Source organism: Apus apus, chromosome 7 (genome assembly GCF_020740795.1).
Source record: "Apus apus isolate bApuApu2 chromosome 7, bApuApu2.pri.cur, whole genome shotgun sequence".
Lineage (NCBI taxonomy): Eukaryota > Metazoa > Chordata > Aves > Apodiformes > Apodidae > Apus > Apus apus.
This window is the reverse complement of record NC_067288.1, coordinates 8402325-8421423: the sequence shown is the minus strand read 5'-3', so window position 1 is coordinate 8421423 and position 19099 is coordinate 8402325. Positions and strand designations below refer to the sequence as shown.

The following is a 19099-nucleotide window of genomic DNA, read 5'->3' as shown; positions in this document are numbered from 1 at the left end:
GTTAGCTTCAGTTTAGGCATCAAAGCTAAATGCAAACAGATAATGAAGAAATTAAGCAGATATTCGTTGAGGTTACTTATGTGGGAATGTTGGTGGAGTGTATATGCATGTTTGCTTTGGACTTTTGTCTTGAAAATACAGCATTTGGAAGATGAAACTGAATGGTAATTACTTTAATAACAAAGCTAATTAAGTACTTTGTCAGACTTGTGTAAAACTGATTTGGAATGGTAATGAAAGTTCCTATTTTATTGTCTCTTGCTCACAACTTTTTTTCTCTTTGTGAAATTTCCTTTTCTGTAGGCATTGTGGAGAGGATATTCCTGGAGAAAGAGTAATGACACAGCAAAAATTAAAGCTTTAAGATGTAGTTTAGAAAAGGCTAATGAAAAGAGCAGAGAAGAAAACAAACTCTGCAACAGAACCGCAATTGCAATCGAATACCTTCTGAAATACAAACATCTCTCTTATATTCTTGCGGCATTAAAGCATCTAGGTCAGTATTTCATTTTATTAGAACTGATAGATTTCCAGAATGATAGAAACTGGAATTTTTCAGCTAAGAAGAGTTCATAATGATATTTAGACCTTCTGTATGATTGTAAAATGTAAGCATGTTAGAGAGTATAATGGAGGTTCTTTTCCAGACTAAAATTAGATTATTGATTTAAGAACAGTATTAAAATGGTTATGGAGAGAAAGGAAATCCTATGTGTTCTCTCTGATTTCCTGGCAGTACTAGTAGTGCTTGACCTTACCAAGTCAATTATATTTCTTATCAGCATATGTTCTTTGTGGAATGTTCTGTCTGCACAATTTTTAGTCTGGAGTATTAAAACTATTGATTTAGAAATACTTTTTTAAATCAGTAATTGCAGTTTTTACTACTTTGTGCTTCTACTTAAAAATAAGAGAAAGTTCAGATTTGCAATTAAATTGCTTGAGCTTTCAGAGTTTCTTTCTTTCTTTCTTTCTTTCTTTCTTTCTTTCTTTCTTTCTTTCTTTCTTTCTTTCTTTCTTTCTTTCTTTCTTTCTTTCTTTCTTTCTTTCTTTCTTTCTTTCTTTCTTTCTTTCCTTCTTTCTTTCCTTCTTTCTTTCCTTCTTTCTTTCCTTCCCTTCCTTCTTCCCTTCCTTCTTTCTTTCCTTCTTTCTTTCCTTCTTTCTTTCCTTCTTTCTTTCCTTCTTTCTTTCCTTCTTTCCTTCTTTCTTTCTTTCTTTCTCTTTCTTTCTTTCTTTCTTTCTTTCTTTCTTTCTTTCTTTCTTTCTTTCTTTCTTTCTTTCTTTCTTTCTTTCTTTCTTTCTTTCTTTCTTTCTTTCTTTCTTTCTTTCTTTCTTTCTTTCTTTCTTTCTTTCTTTCTTTCTTTCTTTCTTTCTTTCTTTCTTTCCTTCTTTCTTTCCTTTCTTTCCTTTCTTTCCTTTCTTTCCTTTCTTTCTTTCCTTTCTTTCCTTTCTTTCCTTTCTTTCCTTTCTTTCCTTTCTTTCCTTTCTTATCTTTCTTTTTTTTTTCCTTATCATAGAGGTGGCTACTAGGCTGTCCCCACTTTGTTGTGAAAATATGTCCCGGAGCAGAGCAATCTTCACTATTTTTGTTCTGATCAGAAGTTGCAACCGGAGTGTGCCATGCATGGATGTGATCAGATACTCAGTTCAGGTTCTACTAAATGTTTCAAAGGTAACGTGAATGTTTTCTTTTGCAGGTTTATAAGCTGTAGACTACTTTTGTAGTATTTATTTATCCACAGCATTTGTGAATAAATTTTAAACAACAACATTAATTAATTAATTTTGGGGAGGAAGAAAAAACAAAAACAGTTTCTAATACTAACTGTGTTATTTTGAAACCACTTTTTAACTTCATAATAGTTATTTAATTTTCCTTTTAGTTAAAGGAATTATTTGAAAATACTTTTAAATTTAAAATATTTGAATATTTTGAAATTTAAAATATTTACTAAACATAGTGTTTGGTATTACATCTATCCTATAGGTATTTACATTCAAATTCCTTTATTTTTGGTTTTGTTTGTTGTGGTTTTTTTTTTGGGGGGGGGTGTGTGGAACAAAACAAAAAAAAATTAGGCAAAACTTATTTTTAAATTTCTCTGAACTCATTCTGATTTATTTCTTCTATTTTAATAGTAAAATTGAAAATTCTGTGGTTTTATAAATGAGGGTAAGGACAAAGAGTAGCTTTTTGTTACAATGGTGTAACACACAGAAGTAATATTTATCACTTGGATGCCAGACCAGCTACAAATTTAATCTGGGGGCACATGTGCATTTTGCTATCACAGTATCACTCTGGTTGGAAAAGACCTTCAAGATCATTGAGTCCAGCCATTACCCTAATTGCCATGTCCACCACTAAACCGTATCCCCTGGCACCACATTTGTCTTTTTAAATGTCTCCAGGGATGGTTGCTCAACCACCTCCTCAGACAGCCTGGATCACCAAGTCCAACTCCATCCCCAGAACAGGACAATCCCAAAGTTCACACCATGTCCCTGAGGGCATTGCCCAAAAGCTTCTTGAATACTGTCAGGCTCAGTGCCATTACTGCTTCCCTGGAGAGCCTATTCCAATGCTCCACCACCCTCTGGGTGAAGAATCTCTTCCTAATGTCCAACCTAAACCTCCCCCTGTGCATCTTCCTGCCATTCCCTTGGGTCCTATCGTTGGTCACCAGAGAGAAGAGGTCAGCTTTATCCTTCAAACTGGAAAGTGTTTTAAAGATCTGTCTATATAACCTCTCTTGTCTCTTCCTTGTATAACAGTATGAGAGAACTACTCAAGCAGTTTATGAAGTAGAAAATTCTATAGATACATTACTAGACTTACTGCAGATGTACAGAGGAAAAGCTGGGGACAAAATTTCAGAGAAAGGAGGAAGCATTTTCACAAAGACCTGTTGTTTGTTGGCCATCCTTTCAAAGGACTCGAAAAGAGCTTTGGTAAGGCTTAAATGTTTTGGGTTTCATAATTTGGTTCAACATGCACTTCTTGCATGTTTTAGTGGTGGTTTAATTATTTTTTTTTCTCTCCCTCTCTACTGGACCTATTATAGCTGTAATAATAATTATGACTCAACTCTTAACTTTAAAAAATGCATTATTAGGTAGTGAAAAGATGCATTATTTTGTTCTTTGTACACCCTGGTCACCTAAAGCTATTCAATAAGACATTGAGATATTGGTCCGGCAATCCCTGCAAGATTACAATACTGCAATCCCTACTTTTTCCCCAAGGTTTTGATGGCTTTCTATTCTTTGCTTAGCATTAGATACAGTTTAGTTGCCACTTGATAAACTTTTATTCATTTCTCAAAGCTTGCTGTTGCTTTTCAGATAAAATTAAGATCTTTATTGTCAGTAATGACTGGTAATAAGATTCTCCATGACTTTGTGTCGACAAACTATTGTAAAAGAGTCATAGCCTGTTTCTGAAAGAAATTGCCTTTGTACATGCCTATTGTTGGAATCTCTAATAAGCTTATTAGAGTACTCTGGGTCTATCTTACACATTCACTAGCCATTTATCCATCACATATAAGCACTTAAGTTATCCAGTCACCTGATCATTGCATCATCATTCTTTCGTTGCTGTAGAGACAGACTACTAATTTGTCTCTTTACCAGTCATTGAAGGTATATGCCAATGACATATGTGAAAATTTGTTTTAATGAGAACTTAGTAAAATCTGACTTGTAAGAGCTTGGTTTCCTGAGATGCTGTCGCTTACCAGTTGTTAGGTATTTTGAAAGCTTTAGACCACGGACTTGTAGGGCTTTAAAATGGTTTCATTGTACTTGTGGGTAGAAGTTCAGCTTAAGTGATGAACATTCAGTTTTCAATGAATAAAATGGATTTCTTTTGAACTTGTATTAACTCTGTGCTGTTTTCCCCTTTTCTCAGGAAATCCGAAGCATGCCAAGAGCTGTTACTTGTATCCAAAGCCTATATAAACTTACAGCTCGGAAACACAAAATGGATGCAGAGAGAACACTTGTGAAGCAGAAAACAAACAGTTTCTTAAGTGGAACTTCCTCAGTTCCAGTAACTCCTCTAAAAATAAAAACAGTTTCAAGGTAAGAGCTTAAAAATTAGTCTGCAGGTTTTTCTGTGGTAATAGAATATCTTACTGAGAAAACACTAATATTTTCACAGAATTAAACCAGACTGGGTTTTGAGGAAAGATAACATGCAAGAAATTGTGGATCCTCTGCAAGCAATTCTTATGGTGATGGATACACTTGGTATTGCCTGCTACTGATATGTAAATTATGTATATGAAATGTATTTGTACAGCGTGTATGTAGTAGACAGCGAAATTATTTTAGAAGAAAGCAAATAAATCTCATTCTACCCTTGAAAATAATTTTTCAAATTACAGTTAACATTTCTGTAACATTTTTGTATTGTATACAGCTTTTGAAATCCTATTTTGTACTGTGGCCAAAACCAATTGTACAATAAAGTCCTGGAAATTTCACTAGTGCAGTAATGTGTTACTGTTACACAACCGTGAATCTTATAAAGAGCAGGGTATTCCTTACTCTGATTAAATATAATAGAATTATATTAAAAACAATTGGTTTTGTGGGGCAGTTATGTTGGCTTGTCTGATCTGGAGAGATATAGGTAGAAAGGGAGGCATAATCTGAATTTCAAAACTGGCTACTGTTTTTGGAGAACTTTGCTGTCTAATAAGGTTTTGAAGGGCTTGTGTGTGACTAAGAAATACAGTTTTAGTATAATTTTTTTAAACACTGTGAGATTGTGATGGAACAATGGGATGTTGAAAGGGTGAATTTAGAAATTCTGACCTGATATTTTGAGGGATGTGATTTGTGAGTGCTTTCTTCTCTCAAATGAGCAGTACATACAAGCTTGCATCTCCCCTGGCTGAATATATGGTGCTCATCACAGCATTTCCCTTAAATTCTGTTTGCTTGGGCCTTGGAATTGCATTTCCTTAAAGCAAAGCCAAGAAAATGAAAGCTCTAAAATTATACCCTCCCATCCCCCCTATTTAGAGATTATGCCTCCCGGTGGTGGAATGTGATGCCAGATCAACTGGTAGCCATTACTCGGTGAGGTGATAATGTATTGTAAATGAGTGTTGGGGTTTTTTGATTTTGTTTAAAAAAGGCTCAAAAGGGGCTAGTTGTATACACCAAAATCCAACAGACAAATAACAATGGTGGCTGTGTTCTTAATGTAGGAGCCTCCAGAATTAATCATATATAGAATGCAACTGAGTGGTTCTATGGGGGAAGGCTGGAGGAGGGGAAAATTTTCTATTTCCTCTTATTTCGGCCAAGGTAAATAATCTGATAACAGAATGCCCTTTAAACTTGTAACTCAAGAGTGTCTGAGAGGGACAGTGTTCAGTTAGTTTAAACTCTTCCATAAGCATGTTGCCTAGTTTCACTGTAAAATGATTAATTCTGTCCTCTATACTGATGTAAAGTATGCCAAATGGAAATAGAATTCTGCAAGTCTAGTGTTCGCATATTTGGAGAACTAAAATAAATTAAAATATTTTCAGGGGAATAACTTGTATGAAAATACCATGGACAACTAAGGCACTTGTGGCTACCTTTGAAAATCCAGTTAATTATTTACAAAAGTAATGCTTTAGGTAGTTTTCACAGGTGGTGGAAGCTGTTGATGGAGAAAATAATGAAGATGAGATTTAAAAGCTGTTTTTTCTTCCTAATTATGATGTATTCAGGCAAACTCTCCGCAGAAGGTAAATACACTGAATTCTATTGTTAATGAATGTATGTTGAAGCTACTACATGCAATCTAGGTAACTTAAATGCAATGTCTTTCATATCTTTACCAAAAATGAACACTGCTTTTTAAGTATAATTTTGTTGTGAGATGACGGATGATCATGATTTAGCTGTTGCTGTAACTCAGGGCTACAGTTTGGTGTCTAAGCTTCAAATGTGTAATACTGAAATGTTCAGACTTCTATTCTGAAAAAGTTTCTTTTTAAATGTATCTGAGGAGTTTTGAGGCACTTACACAAATTGAATTTTTTACTATTAAAACATTTTATATATTGAAGAGTCTTGGTGATTGAAGTATTTTGTCTTACAACAAAGCAGAAGAGTTGAAATTCATTGGAACCTGCAGAAGCTAGTCTGGGATGGTTCTGCATTTCCTATCCCTATTTTCATTATTGTTTAAAATTCCTAGGTTTAAATAGTTAACAAACCACATGAACTGCAGGTTCAAAGCTGTGGACTGTGTATTAGTTGAAAAGGTGTTTCTTTTTTTGCCTGTCATTTTGTATCTGCTAATGTATATTTACCCCAGCATATTTGCTGCAACTACCTCTCTCTTCAGTAGACTTTTGTTCATATGAAAAGCAGTTGAAATTACACTGATACCCTCTAGAAAATCAAACAAAAAGGTATGTAGGTGGCAACAGTTTGTCTTTTAAGTACTTGAAAATCCTAGCTACCCTCATGTTTTTGTTGCTTTGTTTTTTTTTAATTTAGATTTAAGATAGTGGCTACATGAGAGAGAATTATTAAAAAATAATTTTCTTAGCACTTTCTATTTAGTAAAAGTACTAAATTTGCAGAACATTCTAGTAAATGCAATATTGAGTAAAGGAGCAGTCATTTGTTTTTTGTTTCTAATACATGTAGGGAGAATGTAGCAGTGCCAACTTGTGGGAAAATTCTCCCTGATTATAAAGAGATTCATAGGTGGTGGTTCAGTTTTTAAAACTTGAATCAGGTTAGATTTCCTTGTAATACAATGGAGAGAATTTTTAAGACACAAAGGACACCTTTATAAGCAATCAAAACGTAAGTATTGCTTTTTGTTGGATTTTTGTTTGGGTGTGTGTTTGGGATTTTTTTTTTGTTTTGTTGGGGTTTTTTTGGTTTTTTTTAATAACAATGTAATATTCAGGACAATACCTGCTAAAGGCTTTCTTTATTACTATTTGTTTTGGGTTTTTTGTTTGTTTTGTTTTCGAATTTTGCTTTTTATTTTTGTTTGTTCTTGTGATAACTTAGATTTCTTCTTTCTTTTCCATTGATGGTTCTAAAATTCCCTTTCTTCAGCAAGCCTAGCTCCTATATTGCCTCCTGGCAGTCTCTCAGACTGTTCTGATAAAGTTTGCTGGATGAGTAGCTATAGTTAGGTTATCTTGACACTGTTGCCACAGGATTTTAGAGCAGGCGTCAGTATGTTTATGCAGCAAGGAGTGCTCATGCTTACATCTTCTGGGATAAACAGAGTTAAATAAATGTTCTGCATGGGTTTTACCCGATTCACATTAGGAAGTTTCATTCTACAGCTGACATTCCTGTGAACCTAAAGAACAGAAGCAGGTGAATTTACAAGACCCTTCATGCTTTTAAGTATTCAGAATTCTGTTCACCTTATTTGAGGGTCTGAATTAATCCAACAGATATTAAATACATTAATGTAAAAAGAAAGTTCATATCTGGGCTGAGATTTTTAGTGAGAAATATACTTATTTTTTTGCAGATCAACGTTGTGATTTGCCACACATAGAAAATGGAGAGATTGCCCAGTACTACTATAATTTCAGAAGTTACTATTTCCCTATGCGTAAGGAAAAGAAACTTTCCTATTCGTGTCTGGTTGGTTATACGACTGAGATGGGGACTCAAGATGGAAGAATAACATGTACAGCAAAAGGGTGGTTTCCAGTGCCACGATGCTACAGTGAGTTAGCTTTATCCATCTCATTCCTGCTTCTAGCAGGAAACTTCTAGCTGAATTTTCTTGAACATAGTGGAACTTAAGCTGCATAAGAAGAGGGATAAAATGTCTAATTTAGGACAAAGTGAAATCAGTCCTTCGTGTATGCAAACGTGTGCTTATATCAGGAATGTTTTTACAGTAATACATATTTTAAGGACTTTTACTATATATGTTTATTTTGCAAAAACAAATAGTTTCCCCTCAGATGAATATCCTTTAGAGCCTTCCTGGCCTTCCTTGGTTGTGTGCTGTGTTACTACCCTTGGTTTGATGTGTTGTTTGATGACTGTGGAAGAATTTCTTCAGTAGATCAAAAAACAATCTTAGATCAGGATAGCTAAAAACTCCCTTCTTTTATTTACCACAGAACAAAAATATTCCATTACTTCTTTTTTTCTAACCAACGTGTCTCCTTTCACTTTTAGAAAAGTGCACCAAGCCTTTTTTAGAAAACGGCTTTTTTTACGGTACAGAAACGTACTTCAAAATACATGAGAAACTGCAATACAAATGTAATCCAGGCTACCACCCTCCAGGGGGTGGTACTGAAGATACAGTACAATGTCAGCCAGAAGGATGGTCCTCCCAGCCAAGCTGTACTAAAAAAATCGGTAGGATTCTGCATTTTTCTCCTGTATAGTCTGTCTTACGTGTATTCAGTTCTGCCATCCTGGCTGTACCCATAGGGCCAAACTACCTGTGTCAACTTATCATGGGAGTACTCCTAAAGTAGGTTCTCAGCTGTACCTCTTGGGAAGAAGTCTTCAGATTTGACATGCTGCTAGTTTTGTGGATATATATAGATAAAATTATATGTGGAAGGAATTGGTAGAAATTAAATCACATCATTGCCATCCAAACTTTCTTCCTGAATGATGACTAGAAAACTTGTGTAAACTACTGCATTTTTAATTACTCATTACTTGCAAAGATTTTGCCTTGGATATAACTACTTTTAAGGTGTCTGTAAGGAAAACTTTAATAGCTTGAAAAGAGCAATTAGTATTATGGTTTATTTATTTTAGAGTCGTGTCAAGTACCCAATTTGTATCATGGCAGCTACTTCACAGCCCAACTAGAGCTTCGACTGAATGAAACACTGCAATACAAATGTGATGAGGGATATTATACTGCAGGAGGAAACACTACAGAAGAAGCAGTGTGTTTAACACATGGGTGGTCCCTTCCTCCAAGCTGCACTAGTATGTAATGGACTGGAAAATAATTGTTTGAAATGTGATTTATTCTAAAAATGTACAAAAATTTTAAAAAAGGCTTATTTTTTAAGCTGTTGGGGGAGGGTCTTCCTCAACTCCATTTCACTGCTGTGTGTTTTATTCCTAGAAATAACTTGCTCCTCTTTGAGTGCAATAACACATGGAGGTTTCTATCCCATGAAGAAAATCTATGAAGAGGGGGATGTAGTTCACTTCTTCTGTGAGAAAAATTATTCTATCAGTGAATTTGACCTAATTCAATGTTATAATTTTGGATGGCATCCAGACCCTCCAGTGTGTGAAGGTACCTTATTTTTATAGTTTTACTATGTCAAATTCTTGATGAAATACTAGCACCTGCTTTCATTAAATGCTTTTTGTATCAATTCCTAGCCTATAGCCTAATCAAGTGTTAACCGAAAGGCACAGAGCCTTGGCAGAGAGGGAGGGAATGATAAGTGGAATTAGATTTCAGTGCAGTCTAACGATAGAGCAGATACCTACTCCTGCTGACATTGTATCCTGGAGAAGCAGGAATCAATTCCAGGGAAGCTGTTCTGCCCCTGAAGCTTAAGTTAAACCATATTCGGATTACATAAAGATTTACTCAAGCATATTTAATCCTGCCTTATGTGGTGGCAACATGCCTCTTGAGAGGCATTAAAAAAAAATAAAATTGTAACAAATTCCTCCTGAGTTTTACAGCCTCAACAAACTAGGTGTTTCCAACAAAATTAACTAAAAGAGTCGTCCTGAGGACAGAAACACACCATTAGCAATTACTATCTCTTCCCCAGTCATTGAGGGATAATGGAGATTCTTAGAAAAGAAAATTTTAAACTAATTAAAGATCTAGTGGACCAGATGAGATACAGTATACAGCAGAAAACAGTACAATTCAAAGTTTAAACTAGCTGAGAATTTACAACATTGTTCAATATACCTTGATAGTTGTGGGTCATTTTATTATCTAGATATTTTCCCTTTTAGGAGGATTACTTCTAAGCTTTAGTGTTTTGTAATACCTTTATAGCTGATCTTGTAGAAGACTGTGAGTACAAAGGTGAAATGCATCTTCCTTTCCTGGAAGATACAGCAGCATTTAAAATGTACAGGAATCTGTCAATTAAATGGCATGTGTTAGGACCCCAGCCTTGTATTTAGTCTGATGATACAGCAGGAATTTTCCTGGAGTGAGTGCAGGGAAGGTGGGGTGCTCAGGAAAAAACATGGCCTAAATAGAGTTTTAAGGATACAGTAATTTTAAACTTAATTTGGGGATAGAAAATGGGTTATGGTTATTGTTGCTTCACTATCATTAGAATTAATATATAAGCTGCTTTAAATATGATATCGATGGAGGTTATGGAAAATCTGTATTTCCTGAAATCCTTTGAAGAACACTTTAAGTCTATGTGGGGAAATTACAAACCACTAGCATAATATCTCTATTTTACATTTGTTGAATATAAAATCACTTTTTTGTTCTGGTCTCCCATTTTTTTAAGAAAATGAGAGTAAGGAATTACTCTGGATCAACCAAAAATGTGTTTTGAGTGATAGCCTTGCATGCTGTACAGTAATATTAATTGTGTACATGGTTTTGATAAGTGAGAAAATACGGGTTTTTAAAATTCTATTTTCAGGTGTAAAGAATAAATGTCCCCCACCACCACTTCCTCCTCATGCCCGTATCGTCACACATAGAAGAACATATCGTAATGGAGACAGTGTTCTTATACAGTGTCAAAGTACTTTTGAAATAAAAGGACCAGAGGAAATCCACTGTGTCAAAGGAAAATGGACATCACCCCCTGTTTGTATAGGTTAGTACTTTTGTGAACACTGACAACTGAACAGAAAGGATTCTTCAAACAATGCCTTAATTTTCTGGAGATCCTCAGTTTCCGTAGCCACAAAGCTGTTCATCTTCTCTGGTAGAAAAGCCCAAGAGGTAAAGTGCTGCATGGTTTGCAGACAATCCATTCTTCCCACATTAAAGAGAAAGGATGAGCTTGGAGAATTTAGCTGACATCCGTGTTGTGTAGTTGTCTGTAATATTGATTTTATTACCCTCAAAATGCATCAGTGTCTGTTTTGGTATTTGAAAATGAGTTATTTCTGAGAAAACGGGTTCTGAGTTTCTCCTGTCATTATAGGAACTATGGATAAATGGGAATCTGAGGCACCACCATCACTCAAGGGAGATGGAGCAATAAAGGCAAGCAACACATATGGCAAGGAAGATACAGTAGGTGAACACTGCTTTTCTATTTAAAAGGGACTTCAGTACTCTGCCATGCCATTATAGGCATTTTATCACTATGCTTGCTCTCCTTACTCTTGAAAACATTTGCTTGTGCTACAGATGTCAAGGCAGCAATCTGAAGGAGTGACAGGCCATTGTTGCTTGTTTCTAGTGATTATAAACTACATCTATAAGCCTGTGCTGTATTTGTAGTTTTATTTCATACATTAGCATTTGCCTTCAATTATTTTGTATCCCTTCTGTTAATGTCTGATCGTGCAAATTCATTAGTGTTTTGCTGATCCTTTGATTAGTAGTTCCAGTGAGGTTTCTTTTATTTATTTGCATCACACACGAGCTAAACATTTCAAGCAATAAATAAATACTGTTTCATCACAGATAAAGAACTAATCTAAATTGAGTGTAAAACAGCAGAGTCAAGTGCAGATTTAGATGAGGAGTGTAGAGGAAAATAGAATGCCTGTCTCCAGTGCCTTACAGGCAAGTGTAGAGTTTCTGAAAACAAAATTTGAAAAAGAAATTATATTGGATTACGTTTTAGTTGTATGTATTTTTTTCTGTCTATTATTAGTCTGATACTTTCACTAGTGTTGAAGTTGTTTTAAAGATCTAATTACCTATCTCCCTACCTCATATTAGAAACGCAGCAAGACTGCACCTCTCCACCTTTGATTAAAAATGGTCTTCTTCTTGGTCCATTCCTGACAAGTTACAAAAAGGGTTCCTCAGTAGAATATGGATGTCAGCATTACTATTTTTTGGATGGACCTAGCACTGTTTACTGTGAAGAAGGGAACTGGACAGAACAACCAACTTGCTTAGGTAAGTCTTGTAAAAAAATTTTGTCATATATATTATAGAAAGGTAAAACTGGAGAGAACCTCTAGAAAATTCTTTCATGGCCACCTTTTCCTCTTTCATTTGAGTTAATAAAGATTGAAAAAACATGGGGATGGACCACAATCAAGAATGGCTAGCCCAGTCCTGCTAGATATCCTCTGGCCTGTTCTTAAAAACACCCAGTTAAAGAGTCCTCTGTTTTCATGAGTGAGCAATAGTAGAACATAGCTATCCCTGTTACCTAGGAGGATTCTCTTAATTTCTTACCCACACATTCTTCGTTCAGTGAATTTCTTCCTGACCTTCAGTAGATGTTTAGAAGGAATGACTGCAGCCATTGGCAAAATGGCTTTTAGATATGATTAACAAGGAATACAATGACTTCTTGGACTTTAATTTTTAAACCTTCAGCCTTTGTTTTCTATTACGTGTCTTTATCATTTCATTCTGGGCTTTCTCATTTTTCTGTGTTGCTCTTATATATGCTGTTCAAACCAATCTACAGAACTTCCATTAGAAATTCACCTATACTGGCAGAAATACTACTGATGATCTACAAGGATTGTTATATTTTCTTCCTTTCTGTAATTAAAATATTCTATTTTACTAGCATGCCTTGTTAAATTGACTCAATTCAAGTTTTTAACCTACTGTGAAAATGCAAATAAATAACCAGTTCAGTTTTAAGTGCTTATTTCTAAATCAATAAAATGTACCTCACCTGGATCGAAAGGTACAGATCAGCACTAAAATTAACAACAGCACTCAAAAGTAACAAATCCTGTGAAATAACAAAAACTCATTTCCTATGTGTGTTTTTCTCCTAAGCATCAAATAATCACATCATCCTTTCCATGTTTTCTGATACTTCTTTTCAACCCTCACCTAATCAGACTAGAAAGAGCACATACAGTAGTTTTTTTCAGGAGAACATTCATATCAATTTGTTGTTATGGTGCTGTCAACAGAACCATGTAATAACTGATTTCTCCTTGCCTTTCCCTCAGCAAAGTTCTAATAAGGGCCTCTATCAGGCAATGATTCTTGTGGAACTTGTAGAAATTTATTTTTATAATTGTCCCTCTGTCAGGCATTAGTGAAGTTGAACAGTGGTTTCAAAAGCTTATGAGGTTAACTGTCTCATGTAAAGCTGGGCTACCTCATGTGATCCTGGTACTAAATTTTAAGAAACCAAAGAAACCAGAAAGCAACCAAACCAATATTGGCCTTAAATAACCAGAAAAAGCCCAAAGAAGAACTCGGAACTTCCAAAAGGTTTTTGGAAATCTCTAAATTATTTTAACAGTGACACAACAAAGAAAAAAAGCAAAGGAAAAGGAACTGTCAAAACACTTAATTAGGTTAACAGTTTAAATTTACTTTGTATTAACTAGTAATATCCTCAAAGGGCTTACTAAATCTGCCAGCCAAATCGGACAGGTTAATTTTGATGGATGACTATTTTTATTATAAAAAGTCCTTTCAAGTTACAGTAAAGAAATTATTTTCTTCTGCAGTAGTAAACCCAACCTGCCATATATTTACAAATATTTGTACAAACCACGTTTCATTAGAAGTGTGTGTTTTCTGTGATTTAGTATTCCCAGTTTGCATGTTGTTTCTGTTACTTCAGCCCATTTCTTTACATTTGCCTTTTTTTTTTTTTTTTAATGCACCTATAGTTCTTTTTCTTGCAAGATTTGAAAATGTGTTAGAACTATGACTCCTACAATATGGAGCTAAGAAATCACTTGAGATTGCTTCTTATTGAAGTATGCTTTTTTTTCCTAGAGCCATGCACTCTTAATGTAACTGATATGAACAGCAACAACATAGAGTTGAAATGGAGTCAGGAAGAATTGACTTTCCGACATGGTGATCTCATAGAATTTGAATGTAAACCAGGATACAGTTTTCTTGAGGCTCCCACTCTGTCTCCTGGGAGGACACAGTGTAACCAGGGCAGACTGAAATATCCAAAGTGCATTATGCCAGGTAAAACTATACTTTTAAATTGCCTTTTTAATTCATCGGTCTCAGAGCTATTTAGAAACAATTTGCTCTGGCAGCGCAGACCTAGAGTCTGTTTTAAGTAATAGGTGTTTAGGATTCAACAATACCCATATGCACAGGTATCCTTGCACAAGACAGCTATATTGTTAGACACATCCAAGCATGAAAAACCAAACCACCTTCCTTTGATGGGGAAGGCTACAGAAAGGAGGGAGGAGTTCTTCTCCAAGCCAAGGGAACTCAAAGCTCTGTAGAAAGATAGCTGTAAGCCCTTAAATGCACACAAGGGATTTCCTACAGTTAAACTTAAGCAGATTACATTCTGATCTGAGACATAATGAAAGAAAATACACTGAGCCTTGATAAATAACTAGCGTTGACAGGCATTTCACAGAATCACAGAATCTTAGGGGTTGGAAGGGACCTTGAAAGATCATCTAGTTCAGCCCCAAGCATTTAAAGCTGCTGATTTGTTAAGTTTCTGAAGCTGAATGTTTCTCAAATGTTTTTAACGTTTTTCTAGCTCCTGCAGCAAAATGTGACTCTCCACCTTTGATTGCGAATGGAGCTCTTATTCTCCCACCCCTGACCCGGTATGAGAGTGGTTCTTCAGTTCAGTATAATTGCACTGACTATCATTTTTTGCAAGGATCTGAGAGAATCTACTGTTCTGAAGGACGGTGGACTTCACCACCAGTTTGTATAGGTACGTGTGGTAAGATAAATAAGCACTTATTTCTCTCTATAATTCATAGAATGATAGGGATCTTAGGAATCAAAAGGACCTTTAAAGGTTATTTAGTCCAACCACCCTGCAATGAGCAGGGACATCTTCAACTAGATGAGGTTGCTCAGAGCCCTGTCCTACCTGACCGAGAATGTTTCCAGGGTTGGGACATCTACCACATCTCTTGGCAACTTGTTCCAGTGTTTTGCCACACTCATTGTAAAAAATGTCTTCCTTTATATCTAGTCTAAATAAAACCATAACCCCTTGTCCTATCACTACAGGCTGTACGAAAATCCTATTCCTATCTTTCTTAAAAACCTCCTTTAATTAGTGAAAGGCTGCAGTAAGTTCTCACTGGAGCCTTCTTTTCTCCGGGCTGAACAACCCCAACACTCTAACTTTAGAGAATTAGAGTTTATAAATTGAGTATTGTCAACTAGAACTTTCAGATCTGAACCTCAGTTGTTTTTCAGTTGGAGATAAAAGTTGTAATAGAAGCAAGTGGAAGCTTGCCTTGCTTTTTTGTTTGTTTATTTTTTCCCTTAAATATAACATATCTGCAGTATCTAAAAATGCAATGATTTAATGTATAATATATTAAGAGAATGGGAAATAATCTAGTCTTAGTGTAGACTAGTCAAAATGATGTGGTTTCAAAAAGAAATGATTTATTAACAGCTATTATGTCTCTCTTCTTTAGAGCCATGTACTTTGTCAAAAAAAGAAATGGAGAAAAATAATGTACTGCTGCAAAGGATCTATGAGAATCAACTTTATTTTTACCATGGGGATTATGTTGGATTTTACTGTAAAGAGAACCATTTTGGAGCAGAATCTGGTACAACTTTATTTCAAGTGCAGTGTAAGAGAGGACAGCTGGCGTATCCAAGATGTGTTGAAAGAGGAAGCTAAGTATGGACTTAAGGAAAGCCTACAGGAACAGGTATGTACATGTTTATCTGGCATTAACAGCTGAATTAAGATGGCCTCAGATTTTTCAAGACTACTGCAGTCAGGTTTGAGAAATGAGTGTTTAGTGAAAGTGCTTTGTGTTATGAGGACTGGGAATGCAGCAGCAGAATGCAATATTGGCATATGCATGGAAAATTTAAGGTGGAGGTCTGTAAGGCTTACAGTGATTAACTTGAGGAAGCATCACAATCTTGAAAAAAGAGCCGTGATGTGGCTTCAATGTGAACTGTCCATGGCATTTCCTTGGCCTGTATGGATAGTGTCAGGACAGCTGAAGCTCACCTAGAGTGGAAATCAAGGGTCACAATAACATATTCTGTTACTGCAGCAGCACTAAAACAATGAAAAACAAAAATGTGATCTGTCACTGAAGGGGGTAGGTGATTTAGTGACAGCAGCCTCACATGAAGCTGAAGTACTCAATGCATTCTTTGCCTCAATGTTCATCAAAAGCATGCTGTCTTCATTTCTGTCATCCTCCCTATCCTGTCCAGTGCTCACAAACATCCAGCATTAAATGTACATCCAGAGGAAGTGCAGGGGAGCTTAAGAATCTTGGAGAAAGCTGGCCATGCTCCCTGAGAGCTACTGCAGCTGTCTTGCTGTGGCACTGCCCTCAGCAGTGCTGGGGATTGCAGTGCTGGGAAAGCACCCTTGGGCCCCACAGTAAGCAAAAGCATTTGCAGACTTTGACACTTGTTTTAGCTCAGTTTCATTTCTCTTTGTATCTAATGAGGATGCATGTCAACTCAGCAGAGACAAAAAAAAAAAGGCTATTTACGTTTTTGCTTCTTCTGTTGAAACAGAATTAAGGATTAGATTATCAAATAATAATCCATGCCATTCTTGTCTCAATATTTTTAGTTTAGTGCATAATAGAATTCATGCCTTCTTAGGAATACAGGCAAAATATAACAACTTTTTATTAAATCTGTTAATAAATGAAGGAAGCATGAGTTTCAATGATGCAATGAAATATTAATGACTTTATTAAAATACAGTATGGTTTTATTAACACATTAATTATTTTCAATAAGGAAAAAAAACACCATGTTATTCATGTGAAGCAATGAACAGTTTGTGAAGCTCGTTCTCTCTTGGCATGCTTGCTCAGTAAAAACAGAGATCATGGGACAGAGCTGCTTTTCACATAAAATTAGATACCTTTTTCCATGGTGGTTTGTTGGGGCTTGCAATTAAAAGGCATTTGGTCTTAAAAATAGAAGTAACTTTTTTGTATCTTTCTAGTTCTATTTTATTTGTATTTCTTTTTTGTATCTTGTTTTATAGAATACACATCCTCAACAACCTAATAGGTCTCTTTGGTAGACCAGCATTCTATCTGACAATATTATTCTCCTTAATTTCACAGAAATACTGATATCCAAATTCCACTGTATATTCTTTCAAAGGGAAGATAGTGGTATTTCCATTATCAGAAGAAGGTGGCAATACCCATTTCCCAGATGGTGGAAGTACATTCTCAAGAAAATCACCATCACTCAGGTCATCCCAACTGTATACCCAAATAGTGACTGTCAATAATGAAATTTGTTGAAGTACTGGTTTGAGTGACTTAAAGCATCACTAAAACAATTGTAGAGGTTTGTATTCATGTTCTGGATACTTATTTTTTAAATGTCTTGCTAGCATTATCTAATATCTTAAGGCACAATGTATTAAGGGCAAAGTTCATCATTAACAATAGCAGATTTAAATTTGTATTTCAAATAGTCTTCACCATTTCTAATTTTTGTTTATACACTTCTTTTCAATTGCAATTAGAGAGACGTTGTTTGTATCTCAGGGTGGCTGATAAAGAGGTCATACTAGGAGCACAATTGTCAGCTCTGCCATTTTCTTGTCATTTGCTTGCGTGTTTGTCTGCAGTTTCTTTGCAAAGAATCTTTTTAAGCTACTTGTCCATTATGTGAGGGTTAGTTTGAGAACTCATCACTGTCACATCTGAGGATTAAATATCAGTAACACACTATTTTATTTTTTTTACAAAACGATATATATAAACCAGCAATTCTAGTATTTTCTTCCTGCATCCCCATGGATCGTCTTACAAACCCTTTGGGGTGCAAGCACCTCACTTTGGAGCCCACTGTTATAGAAGAACTTCAGCATTGATTTATCTTGTCTTGAGCTGCAGGTCCCTGCAAAAAAAGACCTGACCTCTGCTCAGGGAGTCAGCTCACCTTTGTTCTCTTCACATTTTATTCTAAGAAGAATATGTCTGGTTATGGAGATGTCAAAGCAAAGATCTCGCTGTTCTGAAACCTTCCTTATCATCCAGCAAAAGAAACAACACAAGAATTATTTCTTCCTTCATTTCCTTAGAAAGAAATCAACCCCTATTAATACCTCACCTGAATATTAAGATAGGCTCCTTTCACTATACACACATAGTATGCTGGTTTAGTTGATTTTCACGACCTTGGTGAAATTAAATGAGGTTAAAGAAAAAAGCCCTCTGAGATGAAGGCACCAACAGCCAATGCAAAATTATTACACCTTGCTGCACAGTACAAGGTGGGTTGTCCACATGGGTTTTCAAAAAATCTTAGATAAGTGGCAGCTCCCATTCCAGGATCTGGACTAAAAAGTACCTCCCACCTCCAGCCAGAAATCCCAGTTATTTGCATCCAAACATCTTGCCCTACCATCAATTGTCAGGGAGGCTCAATTCCCCCATAAGAACTGGGTCTGTGATGTAGAGACTTACCAGAGTCACTTACAGAAGACTCCCCTCACTTGCTCACCCTGATCAGGCTGTCAGGACAATCACCACCACCGTGACCCCAGGGTAGTTTCCAGGCAAGTGCATGGAGAAGAAGCTAAGAACAGACAATGCTGAACACACTCTACTTGATGATGACCAAACTACCTGTGGGCTTTAATTCTATTTCAGGACACAATTGCTAATGAAAAATAACAGTGAGATCAATATAGAATGCATAAAAATGTAAGCACAGCCCCTTGGATGGATAAAATGTAAACACATTTACAAAATGTAAATGCAGTTGCAAAAATTGATAAAATGTAAATATGGATCCAAAACCAAAAAGAAGAACAGTAACAAATTCCAAGACAGAACATTGGCTAAGCTGCAAACAAAGCACAACAAACTAGGAAATGCCAGGAAAAACTGAGCTGAGATCAATGGGTTTGTTGAGGGATCTTTCATTTCCACATCTGGGCTCCTTCATGCCATTTTCATTTATCCAAACTAGGCTGCAGCTTAAAGAGAAAAAAGGGGAAAATCTGTGAAGACCAAGCTTGACCCACCACAA

At 35.8% G+C, this 19099-nt stretch overlaps 3 protein-coding genes across 4 annotated transcripts in view; 2 read left to right on the top strand and 1 right to left on the bottom strand.

Annotated features, from left to right (window-relative positions):
• Positions 1 to 5254, top strand: part of ASPM (assembly factor for spindle microtubules) — a 32512-nt gene extending 27258 nt beyond the window's left edge. The window contains exons 24-28 of the mRNA XM_051625438.1: positions 304 to 496; positions 1518 to 1672; positions 2776 to 2952; positions 3914 to 4086; positions 4166 to 5254. Coding sequence (XP_051481398.1) covers positions 304 to 496; positions 1518 to 1672; positions 2776 to 2952; positions 3914 to 4086; positions 4166 to 4271 — 804 coding nt within the window. The 3' untranslated portion in view covers positions 4272 to 5254. The remainder of the gene's footprint in view (positions 1 to 303; positions 497 to 1517; positions 1673 to 2775; positions 2953 to 3913; positions 4087 to 4165) is intronic.
• A 123-nt stretch (positions 5255 to 5377) lies between these two features.
• On the top strand, positions 5378 to 17641 carry LOC127387291 (coagulation factor XIII B chain-like). Of its 2 annotated transcripts, XM_051625446.1 has the most exons (11): positions 5378 to 5753; positions 7520 to 7720; positions 8185 to 8370; positions 8785 to 8961; positions 9104 to 9280; positions 10623 to 10802; positions 11136 to 11231; positions 11885 to 12067; positions 13877 to 14080; positions 14622 to 14804; positions 15529 to 17641. In XM_051625446.1, the coding sequence occupies exons 1-11, from the start codon at positions 5672 to 5674 to the stop codon at positions 15738 to 15740; spliced, it is 1881 nt and encodes a 626-aa protein (XP_051481406.1). In that variant the 5' UTR covers positions 5378 to 5671; the 3' UTR covers positions 15741 to 17641. The 2 variants fall into 2 exon arrangements, with proteins under 2 accessions (XP_051481406.1, XP_051481407.1); XM_051625447.1 differs by lacking the exon at positions 8785 to 8961 and having other exon boundaries at positions 5380 to 5753.
• The window catches only part of CFH (complement factor H), a 30393-nt gene continuing 28060 nt past the window's right edge, over positions 16767 to 19099 (bottom strand). The window contains exon 24 of the mRNA XM_051625439.1: positions 16767 to 19046. The gene's annotated coding sequence lies outside the window, so the exon portion shown is untranslated. The remainder of the gene's footprint in view (positions 19047 to 19099) is intronic.

Coding starts and splice junctions, on each gene's coding strand:
- LOC127387291 (XM_051625446.1), top strand. CDS start 5,672: ATGGAGAAAATAATGAAGATGAGATTTAAAAGCTGTTTTTTCTTCCTA. Junction 8,371..8,784: donor AAGCTGTACTAAAAAAATCG/GTAGGATTCTGC, acceptor TATTTATTTTAG/AGTCGTGTCAAGTACCCAAT. Junction 14,081..14,621: donor TCCAAAGTGCATTATGCCAG/GTAAAACTATAC, acceptor ACGTTTTTCTAG/CTCCTGCAGCAAAATGTGAC.